The sequence below is a fragment of the Thermobia domestica genome, chromosome 3, assembly GCF_964235325.1.
Source record: "Thermobia domestica chromosome 3, izTheDome1.hap1.1, whole genome shotgun sequence".
Classification (NCBI taxonomy): domain Eukaryota; kingdom Metazoa; phylum Arthropoda; class Insecta; order Zygentoma; family Lepismatidae; genus Thermobia; species Thermobia domestica.
Window position 1 is genome coordinate 126,700,397 of NC_137456.1, and position 14,547 is coordinate 126,714,943.

The following is a 14,547-nucleotide window of genomic DNA, read 5'->3' on the forward strand; positions in this document are numbered from 1 at the left end:
AATGTGAAATAGATATTGATGGCATAGTAGTACCATTAAGTATTCCAACCATACAGAAATAAAATTCGCTTTTTGCCGAGTTGATGTGGGCTAGAGGTTAGGATTCTTGCTTTACAAATGGGATATTTCGGGTTCGAAATCGGTGGCTTGTCTTTGAAGTGTTTAGTACATGTTTCTGTATTTTGGTGAAGTTGTAGGAAGCTCACTCTGGTACGGTTAGTTCCTGGTTCGATACCAGGCTACATGAATTTGTAGTGGACAGCATTGTGCTCGCTGGTTTTCTCAGGATTCTTCCGTTTCCTCTTACATTCTTATTCTGACGATTATGCAGTAATAATTCATTTTTATTAATCATCCTTCTTCTTTAGGCTAACTAGAAATTTAATTTATTTTCATTGTTTAATCAGGGTGTCTATCGGTCACGAATGTCACGAAAAAGTCAGGAAATCAGAAAACGGTCATGAAAATCAAGAAAAAGTCACGAAATTTAGTTTTTTGGTCACAATTTTTTTTGTCTGTTCAAATGTAAGTACAGGCTGGAAAATTTTATTCTATAAAACATCAAAATTCACCACCAAAAATGTCTATGGTCGGCTTTAGACGCTACCAAATCGCTTGCCAAACAGGGTTCTATTGCATGCATGAAAATTCGGCCTAATTCGTACCCAAATTCCCTCTTGAGAATGTTACTAAATTTTATGGTTTGGGAAAGAAAAGGTCACGAAATTTCATTTTGGAATTTTAGTAGACACCCTGTATGAGCTACGTGCGTACTGCTATGTGTACACAAAAGAGTCACGTGCTCTTTCCTTTGTGCAGGTAACCAGGTATTCCTTCTGGTTTCATGATACATATTAGGGCGTCGAAAGATTTTTTCCCCTTTTTCGATATGACTTCACCAAACATTCTTCCAGAAAATTTTCTCCAGAGCAACAAAATCAAAATATAAGTTGGATACTCTAGGATATTATTTTAGAATATTCTCAATAGCAAATTAATTTTTCGTAGCTTAGTGATAAGGGGCTGTTTGCCAACTCAAAGGGAGAGGAACAGGCCGTACGAAAATATCCTCTCTTCCACCTAACGAATACTTCGAGTATAATATCCCAGTGCATTTCTTTGTATCGTTATGCAACACACACAATAGCTCATGTTTCGTCCATTTTCGGTGCTTCTATGCACGGAATTACATATTACGAGGAGGAAATCCTTTCTTCCAAATTGTATTTACGTTATTTGTGGGAACCCCTGTCCCTGTTGTCAAGAGGAGATTCCCTTGTGCACTCGTTCATCACTTGTGACCTATGTATTTTTGGATACTACATGTTATGTTTCTGTGCACGTCTCCTGATACCGTTGTCCTACGTACATCGTTTGAAACCAATTCTGAATCACAGTTCCTTCTTCCATTTCCAGACACTCTTAACGAGGACAGGAAGCCGTTCATTAGCCTAGAAGGCATAACTGTGATACTTAAAGACTTCGTTTCATTTCAGTTCTTCCTCCGAGAGGTTATTCTGTACTGAGACACAATAGATCAATCACTTATGTGTATATCTCTTTCAAATTCTAAGTGTTCTTCTAACTTAAACGATGTACTATTAAAATTATTATGTAGGTACATGAGATGTACTGTTACTTTTGATTGTTGGAATATTGTACTTGAATGATGTTTATTTTCCTCATTTAACTTTTGATACAATACCCAAAATAAATTTTCAAGTTTCTTTGGGGGTCGCCCAATTGTACATTAATGGAATCAATGACTAAAAATAATGGAATTTTCTTTTACTCGACTTCGATCCAACATTTTGTTCTGTAGCTATGCCCGTCTTTGCATTTTTCTGACAAATTTTCAGATCATAGCGCCGAAAAGAAGCATTATTATACTTAGGTTGGTATATACTTTTCGTCTTATCTTGGTTTCAGGAATCACCTCCCAAGCGTTGTCAACTGTGCACATTAACATCTGTATATACAATTTAAATATATAATCTGTAATTTTTTAATAAGAGATTCTACGTAGTTGATAGCATAAATTTCAGTGTACGTTTAATAGTAGTCAGTTTAAAATGGAAATTACAAGTCTATAAAAGATATGATTGGATGATGGAAATATGTACAAGAAGCAGTCTCCCGTAAGCCTTTAGGAAATCTTTTGTAAAAAGTGTACTATTTAGTAAAATGTTTAAAATCTATTCAAATTGTTATTGTTTAACTTTACTACGTACGTTTGGAGTGTTCAAGTTAGAGGATGCTCGAATTATGGGAAATATGTTTAAATACCAAGAAAGATCGACTGTAATTAACAGATTTGGTAAACCTAAACATATTTTAGATTAACAACATAACAAGACCTTTAACGTAATTTTGTAATAACAAGATCTTGACCAAAAATAGAAGCAGCAGCATATAGGATGAATTTAGTGTAGCAGCTCCTATTGAACTTAATTTTTTGCGTGTATATATATATATATGATCATACATAATATATTTAAAAAAAAGAAAGAAAAAAAGAAAAACTTTACAGACAGATAGAGTTAACTAAAAAGAACAGTTTCCTTCGCTGTAACCTTTTGTTATATATCATGAAAACAGAAAGAAAAAAGAAATAATGACAAATGTTGATAGAATATATAATTATCAGTGAGCGAGACTGTGCACTTCCGTCATGAATCGAGTCTGTAGTTGGTAATAGTTTACCATTCACTCAGTAAGTTTCTATTTCTTTCTTTTTCTTAATTTGTAAAAGGGATTCCTCCGTAGCTTAATGGAAAATGTACTTGCTTTTAGTGTATATTTCGTAGGTTTCAAACGTTGCTGGGAGCTCAATGCCTTTGACTAAAATTGAGTGATAGTTCTGATTCCGCTTTAACAGTAGATCTTCTTCGGGAAATCCCAGTATTGCAAAAGTATTTAAAGCAAAGAATGGCATAACACATTAATTCATAACAGCAATCATAATTCCCTGAAAGCATAAACTACAGATTTCAATAACATTTTGTGCTTATTTCTAGTTTATTTCTACTGTAAATTCTTTTTTTTTATTATTTCTTTTTTATTTTTCTTGTATTTGTTTCCTTCGTACTAATCTTGTGTCACATTTGTATTCATTCCAGGCAATACTCCCTATCAATCGCTTATGCGCTTTTGAGCTTACTAGTAACGAGAACAATACATCAGGATATCAGAGCTTTAATTTACCACTGATGCCGGTTACGTCATCTGGAAAACAAAGCAGGATGTCTGTCTTGGATGATCATGGATATATCACGGTGAAGATAGGTTACCAGTGTACTAAATGCAGTTCTTCAGGAAATGTCGAAATTTGTGAAGACGCCGCTGTTAATAAAGAGGCTGAAATTAATGAAACAAAAAATATTGAAAACCAAACAGTAAAAGACGATAAAGAAATTCAAACTGAATTGGCTAAACCAGAAGGTCTAGATAAACAACAGAAATTAAAGGATGTTGAATGGAAATCTCAGAGTTCGCAGACTGATCTAAGATATTATCAAGATAGTCAAAAAGATGAAAACGCAGAAGTGACACAAAATTATTTTGCATTCCCATTCCCTCAGTCTACAGAGCAGACCGGAGACAGTGATGTGACCGATACGGGAAATAAGCAGGCAACAAGAATACAGGAGGGAACTACAACAGAAACTGAAATTAAACAATATCTTCAAGAAGCAACAAAAAATGGCGAGAAACCAACCCGAGAGAAACTGTCGGAGCCTACTGCTGATTATTCGAAACCCAACGATGAGTCTGCAAATGCTCAGCTAAAACATAAAGCTGAAAAGAATCCAGGAAACAAAATTCAGCAGCGACGTACGTGCTGTAGAAGTAAGAAACAAAGAGACGATAGCTTCGGTGCTCATGTGGAAGTAGAATGTGCTTTCCATCTTCCTCGAGTGTGGGACAGAAAGTTCCACCTAGCTATGGCCCCAAGTACTTACGTCAGTTTCCAGAGTTACAGAACAGGAGATCTGATTGTTACGCCAGTTATTCGTCATACCACAGATCCATGTTGGAGATGGCATTGTGATGTCAAGCTACCAGCAGATTTGCTGATAAACGTAAGTAACTTTATGTATTCCTAGAATATTGAGGATTCAAGATAATGTTTTTTAATATTTGAATTAAATGAGAATTAAGAGACGTGTCTTTCACATGGGAAATAACTGCTCATATCTAGAATTTCAGTTGAGTTGCTCCTAGGAAAGGGACTTTTGGATAGGAAAGGAGAAAGTAGGAAACTAATAAAGCAGAATCTTAGGATGATAGGTAATAACTGTCCTGATTATATATTGTACTGGTACTGGCTGGTGCTCCATTGACCTAAGTCGTAGAGTTAGCTGGTGGACATTTCTGATTTTAACGTTTGGTCTCTTCTTTTATGAGAAATGTCTTGAACACTCCCAATTCTAAAATGTGAATCCTTATATGTATCTATGTGTTGTTGTGATTCAGCATAATTTGTCAAATGTTCAAAATTGTTAAAAAAGGAATTGCCAAACTCTCCAAACCATACACCTACTTGTCTGATTTGAAAATATATAGTGAGCTACAAAACTAGTTGGTTTTCCGTTTCGTTTTCGAATGTTAAAGTTTTAGATCATATGAAGAAAAGCTTTATGTATTTGGATATATTTATTTCATTTCCCTACCACTACGCTATTAGTACGTAAATGGATAGTAAAATAAGTTACTACCGTAACTTTCGTCACTTTGCTCTACAGACAGAAGAATATATCTATCTTTTATTTATTTATTGTGTGTATTTAGTGTTAGTTGCAGATATTCAAATGCAGTCGACCAAATATTCATCTGTGAGATCTGTGTGTGAGTTAAATTTAATGTCTTTGTGTTGGAAAAAGAATTTCATATGTGTAGTTAGAGCAGAAAAATGTCTTATCCAAAAGGGCAGATAGATCGTAAGTTTGAGACGATAAATTTCAATGACACGTCATTATAAAAATCCATGAGTTTCATTTCCGCTTTGCTGTATGGCTGTCTTTAAAATGCCTTTAATTTCCTCGGTAACATGCATATGCCGGTGCAATGAAATACATCAAATGCTCATTTTCCTTGAAACCTTGATAAATCTCTCAAATTGCACTCTGATGGTCCTAAGTAACTAATTTCCGACTGTTGGAGCTCATCCACAGTTTTTTTTTTTTTTTTTTCCCTAGCAGATGGCATGAACGTGTGAAATTGTTTCATTACATTTTTTTCAAATGTACGTGGGCCATGCTAGAAACAAAATGGGATGAACCAGAAAGGATTACAGATTTCAAAGGATGTATTCTCTGATGATATTCAACTAACACTTAGAACTTTCAAGCAAAGCTTTACAGTTAACTTGCCACTGAGAAACGTCAAGAATTTCTTTAGTAGCACTCAAATACGTTGGAAGAACGAACATAAAAAAATGCGCAAAAACTAAAGAAGCGTGAGTCTCTATTGCGGAATTAACTGAAATGCAATTTCTAAGCATTTAACTCGTTGTAATTATTACGTACAAGCCATAGAAAGTTGCGGACGAATATATTGGTCTTACGCACCCGCCAAAAGAGTAGGAAAGAAGGATGTATTCGTCTTAAGCACTTAAAGGTGTTGAAAGTGTTTAGACGTGTTTCGAATATAGTTCGTCACTATAATAGAGCTTTAACAAATCCCATTTTGTTCTTTACATTACAAAGAGGAAAAGACAATATTCGAAAAATTACTTAAAACCCAAATTTGCAATATCCATTGCCCGTGTCTTTTTCTGTGTGTACAGTTTATTGTTAACGTGAGTGACCAGAACTTTCCACTAACTCCTTACAGCTAGCGATCCACTTATGATACAAACTTTCTGTTTCTATCTCATTAATTAAGTTAACACACATGCATATTCAACGTAACTCAAAATTATTATGTAAAAGCATATTGCTTGAACGTGGTATGCCTTGTCTGAATGTTCGGTCCTAAGGCAGGTTCTAGCCCACTTACCTATTGTAGCTAGTGGAACAGGTGTATGGTGACTAGTTCCTTTCCTTTATCGTTTACAAAGATGTATGGAAAACTAGAAAGTAAGGAGCTAGAGTGGAGTGATAGATTGACAATTGAGATTAGGAATACTAGGGATACAAAGAATTCAGTTGCGAGATGCGTACTAATAGTACGTGCCATTTAAATATAATTCCCACAGTTTCCAGAATTCGAGTTATATATTTCTGTCACTTTTCAACTCAATTCCTGACCACTTCTTCACTCCATTGTATAGCTTTGTATCCTGCTATCAAGAACATCTGAGAAATCAGTTTGGACTGTATGTTTAGACACTGAAAAATGTCACTTATTGAGGGCATTTCTGGACTGAAAACGTCTGCATCTTTCAATTTTGCAAAAAAGTACACAGATCACAGGGGGTATTTCTTGTGAGCAGAATGGATGAGGGACCATTTTAATGTTTTTATTCTGTAAAATTTTCTTCGTATTCGGGAGAACGGCTTAATCCAGCTGTCGAGGGACCAAACATAAACCGTCCTTGGTCACTTCAAGTCTTCCGTTAAAATCCCTTCTAGAGAATCCTAAAAGGTTACAGATATCCTCAACAGTTAGCCGTCTGTCCTTCATGATCAAGGCCTCAACAGGAGCAACGTTTCCTCCTTGGCAGATCTTCATTTGACTCAGCCCTCTTCCCTGTTTTAATTACTGCATCGTCTTTTGCACAGTACAGTCAGTAAGGTCAGTGTCCTACAAACATTCTTCAACTGGCGACGAATATCGATATCTTTTCACAGCATGAAGACTAAATGTTTATTAGGCACCACTATGGTGAAATCCGTCATATATATATATAAGGCTTTGTTTCACATTTAAATATTTTGAAAACGAACACAGAAGCTTAACTTGCACAGTTGAACTTTAAAATCCAAAGTTAATTCGTGTAGATATTAATTTACCCTTATCTGTTTTTGAACTATGGCAGAACGGCACGTACTTTTGACACGTCTGGTATTATGGATTCATTATACATGTTGTTGCTTAGACTTCTTCTGATAAAAGCACTCAGACTTCTAGAAGTATCAAAAAGCCAATTCCTTAATAGTGATGCCGCATGACGTAAATTATTTCTTTTTTTGTCAAATAAACTCATCTCAATCATGAAAACGGGGAAAGTGTTAGTGTTAAATGCTCTGAGTTATAAGCTATTCCCAAACTATAAAATTCACATTCCGAATTAGTGTACCTCATGATAACTCCATAGAACTAAATTTTTTCTTAAAATAGACTTTTGCTAAAGTTGCAAATGAACCAATTAAGATCGTAAACCACTTCTATCCTCCTTCGTATTTTCCACTTTTATCACGGGGAATAATAAATATCTCGAAAGCTTCACCAACTTCCATAAAATATATATATCACAATAATTATTCAACTCTCTTTACTTGTCATAATTACTGGATGATGTCTACTCAACGTCCTAATTTTATCAAAATCATAATGACGTTTATCTCCTGAATATTTATAACACTAATTAATTCTTGAGTATTCTCCAGTTATTGCTCTGAAATTTGGCCGTGTTACGGTGGTTTGGATTCCACCTTAAACTGTGGATCTACATCTCACAGAGCTTCAGTGCTGAAAAGGAACAGACAACAACAAGCTTTCTTTTTTTCCTTACATTTTCAAAAGTAGCACATGCTCTGGATACAATGATTTTTTACCCACTACGAGTAATATGTATAAAATTCACACTAACTTAAATATATATATAAATATATATTCTAACTCCGAATTAAAATGAGTGCACCAAAACATGAAAAAGTCGTTATGTAGTGTCGTCAAATGAGATTTAATTACTGAGAAAGTGCCTTTGGTTGCCTAGAAAAGAAGCTGAAAGAAACAGTTCATCAAAAATCCTCTTACACCCATAGTGAATTATTCTGATTTGTTGACTGTCTATACATATTCGGAAGAAACTAAGAATTTAACGCAGTGTTAGATATTGTTACAAGTATGGATTCCACAGGTAGATAAAATGGCATGTTCACTCTTAAGGGCTGTGTATGCTGTGAAGATGAAGTATTGTTTACTTTATACCATATTATTTATTGATGTATTCGTATGTATACATATATGATCACTATAATCAGGAAGTAATGTGTCTATTTTTTCTTTTCGCTATAGTCAACACGACGATTGATTTTTAAGGTTTGGAGGAAAATAGAAGACAGTGATGTTCCTGATCCGATGATTGATAGTGTTCTTGGGTTTGCTGCTTTAGACCTTACTGTATTTCTCGCAGGACTACCATATATCTCCGGTTGGTTTAATATTATGGACTTCAGTGGAAAATGCAACGGACAGATAAAGGTAAGGTTTCTTAACTGTGAAGGATGATTATAAAATAATAATGACGAGTCAATGATGTATAAAGAATACAAAATTATTTTATATGTATTTGTTTAACACTAAATAATTTGCGTAGTACTTACATTTTAGCCTGTGGTTTACAGTTTTCTCAATCATAAAAGAACTTTGAGTAATTCAGGTACCTTAGCATTCCTCTGTACTCAGTAATTTCATAGAACCCAATATATTCTGTGAAGAAAAAAACTCATTCTACGTTAATCTCCCAAATAAATTTGAAAAATAATTGGAGTTATCACAGTGACTTTGGAATCATCATAATTACATAAAACCATTATCTTTTGAAATGCTTCTTAAGTACCTGAAGGTATAATACAGCGATGCAATTTCACAGAAAATCCGGACGCTGAACTGTTAGCGACTCGAAGTCTGATATCGTGCTTGCCAAGGGCTGCTGCAACCATTTTTCCCACTTCAGTTTGGATATGTTGCTGGTAACTCGTGCACTTGTAAACAGTAAATAAATAAATAATTTATTGAAAACAACTTCTAGAGTTATATTTCAATATACGTCTGATATGTGGTCCTGTTCTACAGTAACTTGCATAAAATTAATTTGATTTCAATAAAGCCCGATGTATTTTCTTTGATAATAAACTTATTGCTGAGCGGAATCTGTCGAAAATAAGGGAGTGAATCTTTTTAAGTGTATGTACTTCCTACAAACTAGCTACAACTTACCAATCAGACAGCCCGGGTTTGATTGTGGTGATTTAATTCTCTCATTTTATTCTCGTCTTCTGTGTGCCAAAGTCATGGAATTGTAAAGCTCTGCTTCCACATCTTTCGTGTTCAGCATTGTCCTTCCCAAAAGAGAAGTGCACCTTTTACCTTTTAAGTTTAAGAATAACTTTTATACAGTTTATTAGTTTTCGTAAAAATGACTTCTGCTTTGAGGCTTCCCTTTGAAACATGTTACAAGGGATTAAAACCACACAGGGAGAAGAGGATAGATTCTCCCCAACTTTAAGAATATTTTTTCAGCGTATCTACTATTAGATATAGTTCATCCCAATTCTCCATGGAACGGTCTAATTTGCTCTAGCAGTGCAAAAAATGAAATTAATGTTTTTTTTTTTAGATTAACATCCTGCCGTTATGCTCTTTAGGCTAAAGGAGATGAGTGATTGTGAAAATAATTTTTTTGTACTCTCTCACCGAGAATGAAACCGTGGACTACGTGCACCAAAAGCACATGCACTAGCCATAAAGCCAGTGGGAAAGCTCCCAGCAGTATGGATTCGGAAATTGTGATCTTGGAAAATAGTGCCATTGACCGGAAACTAGTATATCTGGACCATGGGTTGCAGTACGTGGTCACCAAAAATGTGCACGTACTCACAGAACGCATGGAGCAAGAGACAATTGTGGCCCACAGTATCACATAGCCGCTACTGTGTTTCAGTGTAGGGAGAAAACAGTTCGGAATATTTTGCTTCTTTGAACGTTCGCCATATGGAAACAAGGTGAAAAAGAACTCATCGGAAGTCCACTTTGCATGTTCTCAGGACAATTTTCTTCGTGCTGAAGCATTGATTTCGATGTGGATGTGAAGACTATGCAACGTGCGTCGGACTGTAATATTACAATAGTCTGTTTTATGTGTTGATTAAATTTCGCAGTTAATTTTGCTATGCAGCATTCGCTCGACGATCCTTGGTGACAATCCTCTTCAATGCTTAGGCTATTCCTGTCACCAAGGCTTCTCTTTCGTCTACTGTTCCTCTTCGCCAAGGCTGTTCTGCCCAGGTAACTACCCACCTACAATTTGGCCTCGTTGAAACTCAGAGAGGTCTTCCATTTTGCATCACCGTCGTCTGCTCGCTTCAACACACTCCCCTGACATACTACGGACGGTTACCTAAACATACTACTAAAAAACGGGTCATGTGCTGCCCTTTCGTCTTTAGTGTTACTACGTCACCTACATTAGTGTTGCATACCGTTAGTTGTTTCCATTGTTTTGATAAGAATCTGTAATTCTAATGTACTGAATCACGTAGCCATATATATATATATATATATATATATACTATGTGATCAAAAGTATCCGGACACCCCCAAAAACATACGTTTTCATATTAGGTGCATTGTGCTGCCACCTACTGCCAGGTAGTCATTAGACATCGTGAGAAAGCAGAATGGGGCGCTCCGCGGAACTCACAGACTTCGAACGTGGTCAGGTTATAGGGTGTTACTTGTGTCAGAAGTCTGTACGAGAGATTTCCACTGTGTCTGATGTGATAGTGAAGTGGAAACGTGAAGGGACACGTACAGCACAAAAGCGTACAGACCGACCTTGTCTGTTGACTGACAGAGATCGCCGACAGTTGAAGAGGGTCGTAAAGTGTAATAGGCAGACATCTATCCAGACCATCACACAGGAATTCAAAACTGCATCAGGATCCACTCCAAGTACTATGACAGGCGTGAGGGAGAAAACTTGGATTTCATGGTCGAGCGACTGCTCATAAGACACACATTATGCAGGTAAATGCCAAATGACGTCTCACTTAGTGCAAGGAGCATAAACATTGGACGATTGAACAGTGGAAAAACGTGTGGAGTGACGAATCACGGTACACAATGTGGCGATCCGATGGCAGGGTGTGGGTATGTCGAATGCCCGGTGAACATCATCTGTCAGCGTGTGTAGTGACAGCAGTAAAATTCGGAGGTGGTGGTGTTATGGTGTGGTCGTGTTTTTCTTGGAGGGGGCTTGCACCCCTTGTTGTTTTGCGTGGCACTCTCACAGGGCAGGCCTACGTTGATGTTTTAAGCACCTTTTTGCTTCCCACTGTTGAAGAGCAATTTGGGGATGGCGATTGCATCTTCCAACACGATCGAGCACCTGTTCATACTGCACGGCCTGTGGCGGAGTGGTTACACGACCATAACATCCCTGTAATGTGCTGGCCTGCACAGAGTCCTGACTTGAATCCTATAGAACACCTTTGGGATATTTTGAAAGGTCGATCCCTGTAATGGGCTGGCCTGCACAGAGTCCTGTCTTGAATCCTATAGAACACCTTTGGGATGTTTTGAAAGGCCGACTTCGTGCCAGGCCTCACCAACCCACATCGATACCTCTCCTCAGTTCAGCACTCCGTGAAGAATGGGCTGCCATTCCCCAAGAAACCTTCCAGCGCCTGATTGAAAGTATGCCTGCGAGAGTGGAAGCTGTCATCAAGGCTAAGGGTGGGCCAACACCATATTGAATTCCAGCAGTACCAATGGAGGGCGCCACGAACTTGTAAGTCATTTTCAGCCAGGTGTCCGGATACTTGTGATCACATAGTATATATAATATCCAATTTCTTGCATTTACACTCTTCATTTTGAATGAAACGCACGCTCTAAAAAATAAATATTTTTAGTGTACAGGATTCGAACCTACTAAAAGCGTTTATACTAAATACATTACTTTATTGAGTACTACGAAGACGTCACTGTGTAAAGTCTGTTCGTATTTCTTCCTGTCTTGGCGGTGCTTGGGTCCGCTATAGGCTTGGATCAACCAGTATGTCACTTTTTTTTTTTTTTAATCCACCGTTATCTTTTTTATAGTTGCATACTGTTTTCTACATGTCAGTTACGTAAATGTTTGGTGGCAACGTTCAGATAATGTAGCTCTCTTCCTCTTATGTATTAGGCATGTTATTCTCTGTGAAAGAATATAAGGAAAGTGTATTTCCATGTGTGGAGGCCTGCGGGAATTGGGAAAGACGAAGACTATTTTTTTGGACTTACTCTATGTTTATGTGACTAGGAGTGGACATCCTTGAAAGAACAAATAACGCATAGTATTAATGTTTGAAAAAGAAAGAAAGGCTAACAAATTATTTTCATGGAACAGGCTTCTTCAAACATGGTTGAAGAATATGCTATTTTCAGTTTATCGTAACATTTGAAGTAATTTTATCTCTTTTTGTATTTTCAGATTAACGTTACTCCTCTAGAAGATGTTATGAGGTACAAACAGAAGAGTCCAGTAAAGAACGCCATAGTAACTGAGAAAAGTGGATCCAGCGGTGCCTACGTTGCTGTGGGGAGGTATGAGTCTTACCCCACTCATAGTAGTGTGTATCCTGAATTACTTGTTCAACATTTTCCTTATCAAACATATCAGACGAGCAAAAACTCACCAAAGAGGAAAACGTGCAGAGCTGTGTGCCCAAGACAGGTATTAAAAAATCGCAATCAAAGAAAAGAAAGTGGCAGCAGAAAAAAGACAAAATTAGTGAGGGAAACTGCAGCACAGACATCTCTAGAATGTCTCGCTAGGAAAGATGGAAAGGAACTTCATCAGCAGTGTTCCTGTTCTAGTTCAGTGCACAATACGGGAACTAAAACTTCAAGCCGTTCAGCTCCGAGTCATTCACCGAGACTACAAAGCAGTATAGCAAATACAGCGCTTTCTGATATACATAACCCGGTTTTATCACCAAATCTGTCTGAAGTCTTGAGGTAAGTTTTTATGAAAAGAGTTTTTGTACAATCAATGAAAGTTTACCAAATCATGTAAAATCATGTTGTGCTCCCATCTAGCGGACTGATTAAGACTTGTAACCTTGCATTCGATGTCCTGTAGGAACTCAGGTTGTGACAGCATCGTGAAGCAATTAGGGATTATTTTATATTAAAAAGTATTTTATTCTGGTCTACAAAGTTATAGGTAAAGACAAGGATGCCGATCCTGGGGAGGGAGGCCGTCCCCCCCCCCAAGTTCATGTGGGCACCATGTATTTTTATGAATATGTATTTTATGTGTATTTTATTGTTGTATGTATTTTTATGAATATACAATACTTGGCATAATTTGAATTCAGTTTGTCTTAAAATCCTCATATATGCCTTCTTAGACCTTTGTCTGCAACCAAACACACATCTGAATGGCCCCCCTCAAAGTTACAGAGAAATCGGCGCCCTTGGGTAAAGCTTTTGGGAGCCGGTACGATGACCAAGATTCAAATGTCTTTTAGTTTTCCCTGTCATGGTTATGCCTTTTAGGCTGAAGAAACGGATGATTAATGAAACTGAATGGTTATGAAAGACTTGGGAAATGAGAATTTGAAATGAAATGGGACACGACGTGATCTACCACCGTGATCTGGATCAATATTGCTTGGGATCAAACCAGGGATTCGTCACACCAGAGGTGAGCGCGCTCTACCCCTGAACCACTGTGCTCTCCTCCCCCTCGCCACACACATATATTATTCAGCGAAATGTCGTCTGGCCCTGTAAATTGTTGGGACAGTAAGACTGTAATGCCTGGAAGTTTACGATGAATAATGTTTTAAAAAATCACTTGTCCTTATCTAAACTTCACTCGTAATATAATCGGTAAGTGGAATAAAAATTTCTTTTAAGTTTCAACTTCTATTAATTTTAAATACCCAAATATGTTAACTATATAGAAGGTCGGTCCACATTTATGGAAACGAAGTGGAATGTCCGCCAGGGGCGCTAGAATCGCACAGACAGTAAGCTCAGCACAGCAATCAGGAACAAGTTGTGTGTAGAATTCGGTAGCAGGAAGTGAAGTGCTCCGAGTGTAAAATGCCTCCAAAAGTGACCCCGTTCTGGGAGGGGTACATCACCGCTCTTTCCGACATCGGATACAGCTACAGTGCAATTGTGAAATAGTGTTCGTCCAAGGGTTTTACCATTTCTAAGAAGAGCATTGCCAATGTACTCAAAGGCAACAAAAATGCACAGCCAGAGGAAGCGGGTGTGCGCACAGTGGCACGAAAACAACACCCCCGTCCCAAACGTACAATTAATGTGGTTCGACAAGTGCAGAAGTTGGTGACCCAGGAGAATCCGCCGCCACGAAGAAACATTGCCAGGATTGTTAGAAGATCCAAATCAACTGTGCAGAAGATAATCAGCCAGGATTTACGCCTGCAAATGAGACATAAGCCACGTGTTCACACACTCACAGGCAAACACATCCGGGAACTCAGGATTCATTGCAAACGGCTCTATGAACGGTATTTAGCGGGTGACAAATGGAAATATGTGGTCACGTAAGACGAGGCCTGGATATATTTGTCAAACTGCAAGTGGATTCGAGCCATTTACTACCATCCAAAGGATGCCAACGACCATGCCAAT

General features: G+C 37.5%; 1 protein-coding gene across 3 annotated transcripts in view; it reads left to right on the top strand.

Moving 5' to 3' along the window:
* The window catches only part of LOC145680714 (C2 domain-containing protein 3-like), a 138,674-nt gene that overhangs the window by 111,749 nt on the left and 12,378 nt on the right, over positions 1-14,547 (top strand). For 2 of the 3 annotated variants that reach the window (XM_081751646.1, XM_081751645.1), the window contains exons 13-15: positions 3,120-4,082; positions 8,185-8,370; positions 12,368-12,894. In XM_081751646.1, the coding sequence (XP_081607772.1) occupies positions 3,120-4,082; positions 8,185-8,370; positions 12,368-12,894 (1,676 nt within the window). The remainder of the gene's footprint in view (positions 1-3,119; positions 4,083-8,184; positions 8,371-12,367; positions 12,895-14,547) is intronic. The other variant, XM_081751647.1, reaches the window with a different exon arrangement.